Raw genomic sequence first — 17,128 nt, forward strand, 5'->3', positions numbered from 1 at the left:
TTTTAAATCGATCATGCATCGTGTAACCACAGCAATCTTTCCAAAACTTTTACCTCACCATACACTTCTCTGCTCAAAATTCTTTAGTCACTTCTCATTGCCCAGACGATGCAAATCTACACTTCTTAACAAAGCATTTAAGACTTTTTTTGATGTTTATTTATTTTCTAAGAGAGAGAGAGAGAGCAGGGGAGGGGCAGAGAAAGAGTGAGTGAGAGAGAGAGAGAGAGAGAGAGAGAGAGAATCCCAAGCAGGCTCCCCGTTCAGCTCAGAGCCTGACGTGGGGCTCAATCCCACAACTGCAAGATCATGACCTGAGCTGAAATCAAGTCAGACATTTAACTGAGTGAGTCACCCAGGAGCCCCAAGGCATTTAAGACTTTTAATGAGGTAAATTCTGCTCACATTTTTAACCTCACATGCCAATATTTTTCCATATAGACCCTATGTTTCTCTAACCACCAGCCTGTTGTGTGCTCTGTGCTTTTGCATATGCTATTTTTTTTTTTTAACACCAAAGCCTGAAATATTACCCCCATCCCCACTCTACCAATCCCATCTGGAAAACTTAAAAATTGAAAACTTAAAAATTTTAGTCTTCCTTTAAGATTTTGCTCAAACACCATCTCTTTTGTGGAGAATTCCTTGAGGATCTCAGTACGGGTAATTTTTATGTCATCAGTATGTGTACAGCATGTTTTATATATCTATATTAGTACAATGCATTCAAATGTCTTATTTGTGTATATACCGATTGCCTCAACAAGATTAAACACCTGAGAGCAAAGACAAGGCTTTTCATCTTTGAATCCTCAGCTCTCACGTAATGTCTGCCATGGAGAGTCTGTGTAATAAATATTTATTGTAATAATGAAGTCAGGTTTGGGGATCAGTGGAAAGAACCAAGAATGCTTTTAGGAGAAGATAGTATGTGAGGTTGGCCTTGAAAAACTTCTGAAATATTTCCTTAATTTAAAAAAAGTAATTTTGAGGGGCGCCTGGGTGGCTCAGTCGGTTGAGCGTCCGACTTCGGCTCAGGTCATGATCTCGTGGTCCGTGAGTTCGAGCCCCGCATCGGGCTCTGGGCTGACAGCTCAGAGCCTGGAGCCTGTTTCGGATTCTGTGTCTCCCTCTCTCTCTGACCCTCCCCTGCTCCTGCTCTGTCTCTCTCTGTCTCAAAAAGAAATAAATGTTAAAAAAAATAAAAAATAAAATAAAAAATAAAAAAAGTAATTTTGAGATGTTCAGTGTTTTAACACACATAAGGTATTATATCTTCATGATTCTCCCTTTAATATGTGTTTTGCCAGCAAAGCTTTCTTCTCTTTTCTTTGGGTGTCTTTTCTTTCTTTTCTTTCTTTTCTTTCTTTCTTTCTTTCTTTCTTTCTTTCTTTCTTTCTTTCTGTCTTTCTTTCTGTCTTTCTTTCAATTCAAGGCCTAACTGCAGTTGCTCTGAGCATGTATGTGGTATCAGAAGTACTGGACTTTTTAGCTGGATCATAGATGGCTCTACACCATACCTTCTAGCAAATAGAAATGCTGATGTTCACTATGTATATTTAACTTCTCCTGAACATACTTGGAAATATATAAGTATACCTTTGATCCATAACGGAAAACACATGAGATCCCAAGGCACGTCACTGCTATTCCACCTACTTCATCCGGGCAGATCACCCAAGTCTGATTGTGAAAGCAATATCCGGGGGATCTTTTCATTGCAAATCCTGTCTGTTTCAAGTTGGTGGTGGTGGTGAAGCTTTTAGGAGTTCTAGCAGATTTCTTACATGAATTATTAAATGGAATTAACAGTAGCTTCTGGAATCTTCCACTCTTAACTATTGCATGTTTCCACATATGTAGTTCTGCTTAAGTAGTCACACAGAAGAAAAAAACATCGATACCAATAAACAAATTATGAATTACAGAAATCCAGAACACAGAAAGAAAACTAAGTCTAGACTGTTGCAGTCTGCTTTAAGTACAACTATTCCCTTCATTCCAAACCTTCATATTTACCAACACAAATCTTTATTTTGGCAGCACGTCATGGTTTAGGAGCCACAGAGATCGTCTTTGGAGGCCTCAGTGCGTTTTCCTTTTCTCCTTCTCCTCTTCTTCTTCTTCCAGTGTTTGTTTATTTTTGAGAGAGAGAGAGAGAGAGAGACAGAGAGAGAGAGAGAGAGAGAACATGACCAGGAGAAGGGCAGAGATAGAAAGGGAGACAGGGAATCCCCAGCAGGCCCCATGCTTTTAGCGCAGAGCCTGATAGCCTGATGCGGGGCTTGATTTCACAAGGGTGAAATCATGACCTGCGCTAAAATCAAGAATAGGACACTTGACGACTGAGCCACGCAGGTGCCCATCAATGTGTTTTTCAGGAGAACTGTCTGTAGATCTTCAACTTGGGAAATCCCTGGATAGTAAGAAAGGTATTGTCTAAATTTGAGGATCTCATGAAGTGTCTAGAGGAAGCATCTTTAGGTGGAATAGAGTAGTATCTGGCGTGTAGCTACAGACATATTAAGAACATGTAGATTATAATTCACGTAATTATACGTGAATCAGGAATTCAGATTTGCAAAGGAGGGCTGGCTTGCTTTTATCTCTTATTCCTACCAAAAGCTAAAGGGTGGCTCCCAACCTTTGGGTGTCTGCACTTAGGGAGTTTTCATCTGGGTTCCCAGCCTATAGATGGGCGCCAAGCCTTTAGGAAGACAACTTCATTTTAGCGGCAAACCCTCAGACCCACGCATCTTCCCATGACTCTGCCTTTCTCCGATTCTGAGCTAGTGTAGGCAGAGCACGAGGTGCCGAGGACAGGCTCCGAAGGGGCGGTGGGGACCATCCTTTTCTAACAGCGTTTGTAGCTGCCAAGAGTAGCCAACAAGCACCAGATTTATGTGCACTTTGAAAGAAGCACCTTCACCATTGGCTTTTTGAGCGGCGCTGTCGCTAGGGAGCGGCGGGCAGGGCGAGCACAGCCTGGGGAGAAGCCCGGGCTGTTTGTTCCTGCAACGGGGAAAGGGGACGCACACAGTCGGGCGCGCGGACACACACGCACGCACACGCACGCTTGCCGCGAGTTCGAGCCCCGCAGCCCCCCACCGCCCGAGGGCGCTCCCGGCGCCGCGCCAGGCGGAGAAGCATTCGTTTCCTGGCTCCTGCTGCTGCTGCTGCTGCCGCCCAGAGGAGAGAGGAACCTGGAACCTCTGCCTCGAATTTCCCCCGGCGCCGCGCGCTGCGGAGAGCGGCGGGGGTGGGCGCCAGGAGGAGAACGCGATGAATGAGTTCTCCCCTCGCCTCGGAGTTGACTGAGTTGGCGGCGCCGCGCCCGAGCTTCCGGCTCTCGGCGCCCCACGCGCTCGCGGCTCCCGGGGCTGCAGCCCACGCCCGCGGCCGGGGCTGTGCCCGCCACGCCGGGGGAGCCGAGGTTCTGGAGCTCCTGTCCCGGCTCCAGTCCGGGGGAAAAAGGAAGGTTGTCCCCTGGCCCAGGCGCACGGCCGCGCGCTCTCCCGCACTCTCCGCGGCCCCTTCTGTCTCTCCATGGCGTCTCATCAACAATCCCGGATCCAGGCTTACCTGGAGAAGAACAAGATCGGTCCCCTGTTTGAGGTAAGGCGCTGTGGAGGAGGGCGGTCCCGTTTGTATCTGGGGGAAGGGGTTCAGAACACCCGGAGGGAAGGAGGGACCGCGAACAAATGCGCGGGAGGGGTGGCCGTGCGGCCCCAGTTCGCTGGCATTCGCTCTGCCCGGGCCAGGGGGTCCGGGAACGCGGCCGGGCGGGCACCTTGCCGGTTACCTGGGCGCGGACAGGTGAGCTGGAGAGGGCCCAGCGTCAGTCTGGCAGGGGAAGTTTGAACGGTCTGACTGTCCTGCATCTTTCAGCCTTATGCACAGGACCCGGACAGGCTGAGACCCACAGATGCACACACTTAGACTGTCTTACACGCTCACACTTTCTTCCTGGAATTTACACCGTATTGCATGTTGGATTTTTTTTTTTTTTGTTTTAATGTTGGCAGTAGTAGAACCCAGAAAGGTGGAAGAGGCGCTTAGCAATGGGGGAGACTATGGTTAACTGGGAGAAAACTGAACTGGTAAGGAGTAGGCTTCGGTAGATGAAGGCGCCTTGAGTGAAATTGTCAAACTGAGACGCTGACATTGATCTCTGGATGAAGGGAGAGTCCTGTGCATTGCAGACCCTACATGTGTTAGGGTGAGAAAGGGGCGGAGAAAGATTCAGGAAAAGCATAAACGTATTTATGAGAGGAGACGTGTAGCTCTGAGCTGCTTTCTCTCGCCATCAAAGAACCGATGACAGAAATACAGGAGGAGAAAGGAAGAGCGGGAGGACAAGAGAAAAAGAACCAGAGACTGAACCGGGCACTGGCAAAGCGTCCCGGCGGTAGCCAGCGCGCTGGGCAGATGCTAGTTCCCGCGGGAAGGAATGCCCAGGGTCCGTTCCCAGCCCGGTCCCACCAGCCAGCTGGGCACGGGTGGGAGACGATCGGACGGACGTGGGAGGCTCGAGATCCTCCCTCCCCCACCAAAAGCAGCTGTGGTCACTATTGGCGGTTTACATGTCCGCGGCGTGGGAGTAAGGCTGTAACGCGGCAGGGGGAAAAGATAGAGAATGGGGTTGTTCCCTAGTACTGAGGAGAAGAGAATAACTGCAGAGAGGGGTGGGGGAAGCGAAATAATGCCCTAACACAAAAAGGGAGAGGTGGACAGGGATGTGATCAGATAGGTCTTTTCTCTGGGGAGGATAGGTTTCAGATAACCAAGATTTGCAAGATCTCAAGTTTTTCTGCCCAACTTTATGTTAACGTTGTAGTGTCTTGGGAGCTATGGCTACTGTTTCAACTGAAACTCGTTGTATAGAGTCATGAAGTCCTATAATGCATGTCTTGATTCTTGTTTCTGCCCAAGTGTTATTGCTGGTGCAACTAGGTTGTTTTATTTTATTCTAATGATTAGAGACCGTGCCTAGTTCGACATCTATCTATATAAAAAGCTGAAGCATAATAACACTTTGTGACACAGTGTATTAATTGTGTTAAAAGAAACATGAAATACTTTCACAGTGTTTCTACGCCCCTAGAACATAAAGTATAATTTACCAGGGAGATTAAGTGAGTTGTTTGTTTTAATAGATTTGTTAATTTATCTTAAAATTGCTGAGACTCTCCAAATGATAATGATAGAGTTTGGAATATATGTAAACTTTCTACATAATTAGGAAATAAATCCAACTTGATTTTTATCAAGTGCTTATTTAAAAAAAAACTAGCCCTCTAGATAGTTCTGCATTAATGAATTTTAAGTGAAGACGAAATTGTCTCATAAAATCTTAAGACTTCCTCACCAAAAAAAAAAAAAAAAAGACAAAATTATATGCTATGTATTTTATTGATTTTTTTTGGGTGACATATTACCTACATCCCTATTAGCTTGGATTGCAGTGGTGAGTAATTTTTAAGGGCTGATATGTACTTTAAACAATTGAAGGGAGAAAACAGCTAAGTTTCTGCTTCTAAAAGCAGGTTTGTATGCAACAATTTTGATCATAACAGAGCTTAGTTTTGAATAGAATTATATATACTTCACAAAATTGGAAAATCTCACTAGCCTGTAGCGTCTGTCTCATGCTAGAGAGAATATAAAATGTATAGTGTTCACCTGGCATTCTCAAAGCCCCCAGGGCTTTGGTCAATGCTTCTCATGAGAACTGCTTCAGGAGATCAAGGAGAAGCCCAGGAACCTGGACTTAGTAAGAAGTGGCACAAATGATTGTTACATATTTAATTTCTGGACCACATTGTAAGAAACGGTGTCATAAGTTAAACTCTTGTGACTCTTAAGTTTTAATATCTGTGCTATGTTGTGATGTTTTTGTGCCCTGGAGTTGGTGGACATAGGCTTACTTTAGTTTTGAAAATATACAAGACCTGAAAATGTGTTCCCTTTACAGATTTTCTAAGTTAAGAATGTTTTAAGAAAACTTACTGGAGTAAAGCACTTTAAAGAGAGCACGGGAATATTGTTTAAAAAAAAAAAGCAAAGATAACATATACTGGTTGAGAATATTTGTATCTTGTTATTTTTTTAACTATACAGCTTAATTACCTAATTTAGTTAGTTTATTTCTTAACTTAGTTTATTTGCTTATTTCTAAATTTTATCATTTGAGAAGTTTATAAAGCTATATACAATATGGTATTGTGAAACTATGTTAGATGAAAATTAATCTTGTTTCCATGTGATTGAAGGGTATAAATTTATATTGTCTTTAAATATGATTTAACATGCTTAGAGGCATTACAAAACCATGTCTAGAAATCATTGCATTAGAGCTGGGTAATGATATTTTAATTAAATAATATAAAGAGGTAAAGTGAATACGGTAATAATGACATATCCCACAAACCCTTGAAACTTTTAATACTTTTAGTATTCTCATTGGCTTATTCAGGATAGGCTAGTATCCTGATAGCCTAGGCATCAATCTATGAGGAATGCTTGACATCGCTTCAATAAATTAGAACTAGAATCCTATTAATAAAGATTTCCACATGTAACTCCTTACTTAACTGGCAAGATATGAAATGGTTTGCCTTTCACCAAAGTATGGTATTTTGTAGCACACATAGGCAAGATTCATGGCGCAAACACAAGACTTACCTCAGCCAACCGCTTAATAGTTGAAGAGCTTGACAGTTAAAACTTTTGAAATTGAATAATCAACTGGCTTATATCTGCTTTTTGGGATCAAGTGATCTACTTTGTCTATGTTGTAAGTAGTTAAACTTCATTCCCAAGAAATTGTGTATGTGGAACATCACAGTAAATATTTTCAACAGAGAGAAGTTTATACTTTTCAGTTTCTCCCATTTCCATGAAATAAACAGAATAATTATTTGAATATTATTGGTTGGAAGGGTGCTCAGGGCAGTCATATATCTTGGTTTAGGACTGATTATGCTTACAAGAGAGTGAAATCCTAAACTATTAAAACTCAGGATAATGGGGTCCCCGTTAAATCTTCATAGAATATTTAAATCTCTGTGTATTGAAGATGTGGCAAACCAAATTCACTACATTTTTTTCAAATGTGGTCTGACCCACTCCAAGTAGAATGGAACCACTTTATCACCTTCTCTGTTTAGTTCAAAGTACCTCTCCTCACATGGGCTAAATTTGTGTTAACTGACTTAACACATATGTTATGAAGTGGACTCATATCAAATGTGTGGTCAACCATCAGCTTGCATCATTCATACAGTTACTACTGTGCAACTTGTTTTTTTCTGATACCCCTGCCCTACATATTCCAGCCGTGTCTGCAACCTTGAACTCAAGTTGGCCTGGAGATTATCAGGCAGTGGCCTGGTAGGATCAGGAGATTTGTTATATATAAGGTAGAAGACTGTTGAGAGAATAAGTAAATATGTTGAAAATAATGCAGTCCAGTTTTCTTGCTGATAGAGACGGGATTCACAAATACAAAAAGGAGAAAATGTAGAATGCACCCTGCAGTGTTGGATTGAAATTGGAGGTACTGGTGTATCTCATAACTTCAAGAATAGAAATAGATATAAATGTAATAGAAGTAAATATGGATTTGTATGTAGTAACATATACATAAGTATATATGCCTACATTTATTTCCTTACTCTGTCTACTGTGATGGCCTGAAAAATAGCAACATTTCAGTAGCAGTGAGCACACCAAGTGACAGATTTTGAGTTCTAAATACCATTCTCCATCAAGTGGAACCAGATATCCTTGGAGAAATGGTTGATCCTAGGCTTGAGTCTGGGAAAGCACAAGATAAACCTGGACCATCTTATGCCAGGGAATAAGGAAGTGGTCAAAGAATTATAGGAACATGTCAAAAGCTTGAAGAGACTCCTGTTAACTAAACCTGGGGCAATTTGAGATTCAAAGTATGATAGTAACAGATTATCATACTATAAAATAGGAGTATTTTATTCCACTACAATATATTGGGATACATGAATGTATCTAATTTATGGGGAGAAGATAAAGCTTTACTTTATAGTAGAATGCCAATTAATAAGAGTAGAAGTGGTGATGGAATTAGAGAATTACTACTTGGCAACCACTGAGCAATAATTGAGGCAATAAACATTAATTGTTGCTAAAAACTAATGGGTGAAAGTTGGAGGAGGAATGAGATGTTTACCTAATGTCTAGTATCATTCCACAAGGTAGTTGTTAATTACAAAGGGAAAAGTAACTTTATAGTGAAGAAACCAGGCAGACTGAACTTTACTCAAGTGATGGGACAAATCAATATTGTGTGCTCCTGATAGTATGCAGCTAAAACAACTTTAATTCTTTAATATTTATGCCAATTACACATGAGCTGAACTGAATAATGAGAAAATATCTGATAATTTTGATAGGGAAACTCTGATTTTCTGATGTGTTCAATAATGTGTAAAGTCATGACAGTCAAGGAAAGTCTCAAACTGATGGGACAATACAACTAAGTGCAAAATATGGTCCTAGAACTGATATGTTCACTAGGAAGGACATTATTAGGACAGTTTTGCAAACCTTGAATGGGGTCTCTAGGTAAAGTATATATGGAGTTATTTCTGCTCTTCATATACTTTTTCTGTAAGTTTAAAGTTATTTTAAAATTAAAAAAATATTAAAAATAAAAAAGACCATCTAGGAAATAAGTATTTACAAGTAGTTCACCCATTGGATATTTTTTTAAACATTAAATTACGTGAACTTAGTTAAGAATTGTATCTGTGACTTAACAGATACAATTGAAATCAGTAAGTATTAAGCTATAGTTCTGAGTAAAGCTATACTTACAGTCATGGTCAACTAAGCATATGCATTTTCCTCTTCTCCCTCCAAACTTTTATTGAAATATCAACAAAAATGTTAAAAAATAAATTCATAAGAGTGCTGGAACACAAGGAAAGGTGCTGAGGCAGAGAGACTGTTTCTCCCATATGAACAGAATTTCTTTATTATGAATGGTGGTATATCCTTTGCACCTATCTATGGTCAAGTGACATAGAGTCAATTATAAGTGGTGGAAATGTTATTTGGAATTCTCTGGAAGGTGCCTTAAAATAGTTGGATTCAGTTTGGACATGTTCCTCATATGCCTTCCTTCCTTATTGTTGTCTAGAATGCCTCTTTGTTCATTCTTCCTTTGTACCCTTCTTTATTGTCTCCACTTCCCCAGGCAACTACTTGTTTCCTTTCTGTTACCGTAGAATAGTTTTCCTTTTCTAGGGTTTTGTATAAATGGAATCCTATGCTATGCATGCTTTTTTTCTGTATATCTTCTTTCACTCAATGTAACTATTTTACAATTCATCCATCTTGTGTCATGTGTCAGTAATATATTTCTTTTAGTTTCTGAATAGTATTCTATATGGATGTATGCATTTGTTTCTCTTGGGTAAATACCTGGAGTAAATTGGCTGGATCATATGGTAGGTGTATGTTTAACTTTTTAAGACATTAGCCACTAGTTTTGAAAAGTGTATGTACAATTTTACATTCCAACCAACACTGTATGAGGATTCCAATTGTTCCACGTTCTTGCTAAAACTTGGTGTTGTCTGTCTTTGTAATGATAGCCATTCTAATAGGTTTGTGTGATATCTCATTTAGTTTTAATTTATATTTACATTATGGCCCCACTCTTACCCCTATATTCTGAGACCAGTGTCAGTGGAGATCATGTGGGAAGCATGGCTTCTCTCACCCCTGGCAATAATGAGGCATTCCTTTCCCTCCCCACCTGGGTCATGTCAGGGGAGGCCTAGAAAAAGAGTCAGGACTTTCAACATTGCTGAGTGGTAATGAGGCCATTCCTGCCATGAAATCCATGCCAAGATACATTATAGTTAAACTTCTGGGAAAAAAAAAAAGTCAAGATATATCTTGAAAGGAGCGAGAGAAATGAAATACCATACCTATACAGGGAAAACAATTTGAATAGCAGCAGATTCTCATCAAACCTATGAATGTCAGAAAGAAGTGGCACAATATTTTTCAAATGCTGAAAGAAAGAACCTAGAGTTTTATACTCAGAGAAAATATCCTTTAGAAATGAAGGGGAAACCAAGAGAATTTGTTACCAACGGGTCTACTCTAAAAGTTTGGCTAAAGGAAGTTCTCTAAACAGAGAGGAATTGATAAAAGAAAAGAAAAACTTTAGAACATTAGGAAAGAAGAAAGAACATAGAAATAGAAAAAAATATGACTAAATATAATACATTTTCCTTCTCCTCTTGAGTTTCCTAAATTATGTTTGATGGTTGAAGCAAAAATTATGGCAGGGTCGGATGTGGTTCTAAATGTATGTAGAGAAAATATTTAAGAGAGTTGTATTATAAGCAGGAAAGAGTAAAGGGGAGCAAAGGAGGTAAGGTTTCTATAGTTCACTTAAACAGGTAAAACAACAACACCTATTGATAAGTTGTGCATTTTTAATGTCATACCTAGAGCAACCACTAAAAAAGCTATACAAAAAGATGCCCTCAAAAACTCTGGTAGTTTAAAATGGAGTTCTCGGGGCGCCAGGCTGGCTTAGTCAGTTGAGTGTCCATCTGACTCTTGATTTTGGCTCAGGTCATGATCTCATAGTTCATGAGTTTGAGCCCCACATCGGACTCCACACTCTCTCAAAATAAATAAATAAACTTAAAAAACAAATAAAATGGAGTTCTAAAAAATGTTCATATAACTCACAGGAGTAGGAAAAAGAAAAACAAAGCAAAGAACAAATAGAAAAAAAAATAACACGGCAGACTTTAGTCATAATATGTCAATAATTAAATTAAATGCAAATGGTCTAAATATACCAGTTAAAAGACAGAGATTGTCAGAATGGATTAAAAAAATATGACCCAACCAGTAGGCAGTGTCTAAGAAACTCACTTCAAATACAAAGAAACAAGTAGGCTAGAAGTAAAGAATAGAAAAAAAATATGACTCAAACATCCAAAGAAAGGAGGAGTGGATCTTTTAATGTCAGATAAAGTAGACTTCAGAGGATAGAAAATTACCAGAGACAGGAACTGCCATTATGCAGTAATATAAGGGTAAACCTACTGAGAAAAATAGCAGTCAACAGCAGAGCTGCAAAGTGTTTGAAACAGAAACTGACAGACTTAAGCAGAGAAATAGAGAAATCTACAACTATAGTTAGGAAATTCAAAACCCTTCTCTTGACAATTGGAAGAAAAACTATACAGAAAATCAGGAATGCTATAGAGGAACAAATGCACATCAAAGGATATAGTCGACATTTGTAGACCACTCAATGCAACAACTGCAGAATACATATTTTTTTTCAAGTGACATGGAATGTATACAAAGGCAGACCATTCCCTGAGCCACAGAACAAACCTCAGCTGAAATCATACAACAGGTTTTCTCCATTACAATGGAATAAAACTAGAAACCAGTAACAGAAAGAAAACAGGAAAATTTCTAAAACGCTGTGAAAATATACAGAATACTTCTAAATAATCTACTGGTCAAAGAAGAAATCTCAGGGAAATAAAAATCCATCAAACAATGGAAAGGAAGATATATCACAATTTGTGGAACACAGCTCAAGCAGTGCTGAGAGAGAATTTTATAGGGTAACATGCATACATTAAAAAAGTGGACTGATGTGATTGGTTAGAATAGGGCCCATGCTTTTTATGTCATTCCTCTGTGCCCTTCCAGTCATAGAGGACAATCTGTCCAGCTAGAGAGAGGGCTCTTCCACAGTGAAGGATGTGTGAGTATCAGTAATCCGCTGACAATGGGTGTTTGTCATGTTTTGTATCCAAAGTAGATCTTCAGTTCTTAAAGGTGGGAAACAAATATCTTGCCTCATTCTTTATTGTGCATTCACTATAGTGTCTAGTGGAGCACAGACAATAAAGCACAGACAATAAAGCAGTTGATATCTGTTGAATTAAACAATACACAAACAAGACTTGTGTATTTTTTTCCGTCTATGGAAAAAAATACATTTAAGTCACAACCAGCTAGCAAATAGCGTCTTAATATTTATTCCTTTAAGACCTAGAGCAAAATACTCCCCATCACATTAATTAGCCTTTATGTACAGTGAATAACTTTTAATTATGTACTTAACTATCTAATTCACTTTCAGCTATATTTTTTCCTTTTTAATATCTGCTTTCACGAGAGGGCCTGATAAATTAATCCACACCACTGTATAAGGCTTAATGTATACCCCGCCCCCCAGCACATTTGCATTTCAAGGGAGGAAGTTGCATGACACAGTTATATGGGATGAAGCAGGTGATCTTTGGAAATCACACGAGCTTAGCAACCATTTATTCTCTGCTTGACCCTGGGCACTTGATGATCTCTGTGAACATTAATGTCCTCATCTGCAAGACAATACCTAAGAGGGATTTTATGAGGACTACATGAGATGAAACGAAGTCTAAAGAACCCAATCCAGTGCCTGGCACTTGGTGGACACCCAGTATTTTGACTGCCATCTCATTAGATGCTACTATTTCTCTTTTCAATTAATAGTAATAACTCAGTGACAGACCCTGTGGAGAGATGCTTTTGAAGGATGGCCTTCTAGTATCCTGAAATTAGAACTAATTCAAAGTGTGGAAAAAACAACAAAGTAAACATCTGCTTTTTAAGGTTGTAGCTCTGATATCTCTGAAAAAGCACTGTGGCACAGTTAGAAAGGAGAGTAGGCCAGTGTGTGTGTGTGTGTGTGTGTGTGTGTGTGTGTGTGTGTGTGTGTGTATGTTCTTTGTTCAGCGGTGGGAGAAAGGGAGGTCTTGCTTGTTGCTGTATCACAAAAGTATACTTTACTTTGGCTAAATTTGGAGACATTATACATAATTAGAAAACAATCCAGAATATATCTTATTGTCTCAGAGAGGCAACCTGGATCACTCCCAACTAAAATAGCACACACAGATCCAATGTCCCTGTCACTCTCTGTAGCATGATTTTTTTATATCCCTTATTGTATTTGATATTGTTTTATTGGATTTATTCCTTTGATTTCAGTTTATATTCTGTTTATTCCACTAGAGTATAAATTTCTTATAGGAAGATATTTTGGTAGTCTTTTTAACTGTATCTTCCTGCCTAGAAAATGTCTGGTACGTAAATGGTGTTCTACTAAATAGTTGTCAAGTACATTTATGAATGAAAAAAATCATTATGAATGAAAAATCAGGATCAACCTATCAAATTTGAAAAGTGTGGTTTGGGTATGAATAATCATTTGCCACTAGGAGTCTGGGAATATCTCAGCAGTTTATGAGAGATTTCACTTTCTTTAAAATTCATTATGACTTTGTTATCTTTTCAACAGCTATTAAGTTCTTTGGCACATGATGTTTGGAACATCATTTACATTCATTTGGTACATATTTATTGGGTGCTGTATTATGTATTAAGAAATATAAATTGAAATAAAATATTTCCTGTCCTCAAAAACTCCTGCATATTTAGAAAAGACTGATAATACTTGGGGCACTCTCAAATATTATATTCTGGTAAATTTTACAGAAGCCTACCTTGGTTTTCTGTTTATATGTTTGGTACGTTTTCATACACAGCAATACATTCCATTAATAGACTAATAGAAGTAAGAAATTAATATTTGAAGTTCAGATTTAGAGATTGGTTTCCAATAAATTTGCCATAGAATCAAGTATGTAAATTGAACAAGGTAAAGGGTAGATTTGTTAGTTTCTGTTGTTTTTGCTCCTGGGAGTTCTTAGCACCAGTAAGACATCTAAACATGAATTATTAAAAATACCTAAATGATCTGATTGTTGAGTAATGTTCTACATGAAACACACTGACAGTTTTCAGTTGTAAGTTGTTCCTTTAACATAAAAGAGAGAACTTTCTTTTTGAAGTATAGCCTGGAGTGTAAAGGGGTATATAACTCCTGCTCTTTCTTTGCTTTTTGAACATATTGATCTGAAATCAAAAAGTGACAAGCTATATTGAATTGACAGTACATTTGATTTGTCTGCACATTGAAATAATATATCTATTTGTGTGAAGTAAACTATATTGTATTAAGATTTATTGTAGCTGTGTATTTCTGAGATATTATTTTTATTTTAATGCTATTTTACTCCTAGGATTCTCTCCAGAGGATCTGGTATTGTTTTGTTGATTTCATTTTTTCTTGTTATGTTTTTTATTTACGATATATAATAATTATTTTAGCATTATATAAAATGGTGATTAAAACCAGCTACAGTTTATTATGCACAGAATATTATTCTATTCTGACTAAAAATATTTATTGAAACATTTCTTATTATCTTTCCTCTTAGTGATATAACAATGATATGAAAAACACTCTTAAAATATACAGATGACAAATACTCTGCTATGTGGAGCCTTAAAGTCTTAGTTTTCCAGAATTTTAAAAATCTAACCCTTTCTTTATATTCAGGTAAGACATTGAGGTCTGTGTACAATTAGCAACACGTCACTGCCATAGTCTATGGATGGATAGGGAATCCAAGACAGAGGGCAGTGTCACTACTTTATCAATAGTTCAATCTTGAGAAATCATAGTGAAGAATTCATGCAGGTCATGTACATCAAGTTCTTAAGTTATTAACAAGTATATTTTTGGATAAAGTTAGTTGAAGAGTGACTTGGGTGCCCATTCAGCTTTACGGTGACCCACTAAAGAATTACTTTCACTGAGCTGTGCAGTGAGTGATCTAAGAAGCCTTTATTGAGAGTCATTATAAGAATCAGACCATGAAAATATGGTTTTGTCATCTATTAAAGGATGTTGTGGAGGGGCATATTCATTGCATTAGACAGCATCCTCTTATGAGAACTACTGTTCTCTTTTATAATGTCAAAAATAGGTTATGAACCTCACACCTTCAGAATGGCTAAAATAAAAAACACAAGAAACAACAAGTGTTGTCAAGGATGCCAAGAAAAAGGAACCCTCGTGCACTGTCGGTGGGAATGCAGACTAGCTCAGCCATGTGGAAAACAGTATGGAGGTTCCTCAAAAAATTAAAAATAGAATTACCATATGATCCAATAGTTCCATGACTGGGTATTTACCCAAAGAATATGAAAATACTAATTTGAAAGGATATAGATACCACTATGTTTGTTGCAGAATTCTTTACAGTAGTCAAATTAAGGAATCTGCCCAAGATGAATGGATTAAAAAAGGTGGTATATATGTATATATAATGGAATATTACTTAGCCATAAAAAGAATGAAAGCTCGCCATTCGGAACAACATGGATGAATCTAGAGAGTATTATACTAAGTGAAATAAGTCAGTCAGAGAAAGACAAATTCCAGATGATGTCATTCATATGCGGAATTTAGGAAGCAAGGCAAACAAGCAAAAAAGAGACAAACCAAAAGGTAGACTCAACTGTTGAGAACAAACAAATGGTTACCAGAGGGGAGATGGGTGAGGGTATAGGTGAAATAGGTGAAGAGGGTTAAGAGTACACTTATCATGATAAGCACTGAGTAACATATACAATTGTTGAATCACTATATCATACACCTGAAACTAATGTAACACTGGATGTTAACTATACCGAAATTAAATAAAAGATAAAATAAAAAATAAAGAAAAACAGTCATATATTAATATTTTGAATTGTGTAATTCATAGCATTCCTTTCCTTTTTTTCTTTGTATAGGCTTCTGGAAAACTTGTGGTAGCCAGAATGTAGATCATTATCATGAACATTTTTTTTTATTGAAATATAATTAACATACAGAGTTATAGTAGTTTCAGGTATGCAATATGATTCAACAATTCTATGCATGTCTCAGTGCTCATGAAGATAAGTGTACTCTTAATATCTTTTATCTCTTTCACTCCTGCCCCTATCCACTTCCTCTCTGGCAACTACTAGTCTGTCCTCTGTATTTAAGAATCTGGTTTTTTGTTTGTCTCTTTTTACTTTATTTATTTGTTTTGTTTCTAAAATTCCACACATGAGTGAAGTCATATGGTATTTGTCTTTCTCTGACTGAGTTATTTTGCTTAGCCTTACAACCTTTAGATCCATTTATATTGTTGCAAATGGCAAGATTTTTTTTAATGGCTGAGCAATGTTCCATTGTATATATACCACATCTTCCTTATCCATTCATCTATGGAGAGATACTTGGGTTGCTTCCATAATCGTGGCTATTGTAAATAATGCTGCAGTAAATATTGGGGTGCATATATCTTTTTGGATTAGTGTTTTTGGTTTCTTTGGGTAAATACCCAGTAGTGGAATTACTGGGTCATAGGTAATTCTATTTGTAATTTTTTGAGAAACCTCCATAGTGTTTTCCACAGTGGCCGCACCAGTTTGTATTCCCACCAGTAGCACATGAAGATTCCTTTCTCGTGAGCATTTATATCTCCCTTCTTTTCCCCACATTGTCTTCACTTGTTTTACTTTATGTTTCCCTCTACTTTTTATTTATGCTATTTGATCATAGTTTATACTTCTTTGGAAAATACTTTAACTTCCTTCTGAAATAAGGATGAATATAAATATGTTATATAAATCATAGAATGACCTAATCTTGGTCCAAATAATTTGGGCATATCATAGGATGTATTGAATCATCTGTTTCCTGTCATTACGTGTTATAGCTGGCTTGCTTTCTAGAAATATTTATTTGGCTCATTCTGGATGTTTAGTGAGAATATGTTTGCAGGATTAGCCTCCCAGGGTTAGCCTTTTGAGTAGCAGAGATGAAGCTGCCTTAAAAGGCAAGCTTTGAGACTCAGGCCTTTTACACAATGTTTTCTCTGCTTAAAGGTTTTCCTTCACATGCCTCACATGGCCAGCTCCTCCTACTGTCCAGATCTCAGGTTTAAACATACTGTCAGAGAGGCCCTCACAGACCACTCAATGTCAGCAGCTTCCCATCAGCCCCTGTCACACCACGTTGTTTTATTTCCACACAGCACTCATCAGGTGTGGCCTTTTCTCATTTATTTATTTAGAGATTGGCTCCCTCTCTTAAATTAAGCTCCACAAGGAAAGGGACTTTGCCAACCTTGTTCTCTGACATGTCTTCACAATGCACAGTAAG

General features: G+C 38.2%; 1 protein-coding gene across 1 annotated transcript in view; it reads left to right on the top strand.

Annotated features, from left to right (window-relative positions):
• Positions 1-3,286: 3,286 nt before the first annotated feature.
• CF2H8orf34 (chromosome F2 C8orf34 homolog) overlaps positions 3,287-17,128 on the top strand; it is a 401,924-nt gene continuing 388,082 nt past the window's right edge. The window contains 3 exon segments of the mRNA XM_042924126.1: positions 3,287-3,421; positions 3,423-3,539; positions 3,541-3,615. Of these exon segments, the coding sequence (XP_042780060.1) occupies positions 3,287-3,421; positions 3,423-3,539; positions 3,541-3,615 (327 nt within the window).

This window comes from Panthera leo, chromosome F2, assembly GCF_018350215.1.
Source record: "Panthera leo isolate Ple1 chromosome F2, P.leo_Ple1_pat1.1, whole genome shotgun sequence".
In the NCBI taxonomy this organism is placed as follows: domain Eukaryota; kingdom Metazoa; phylum Chordata; class Mammalia; order Carnivora; family Felidae; genus Panthera; species Panthera leo.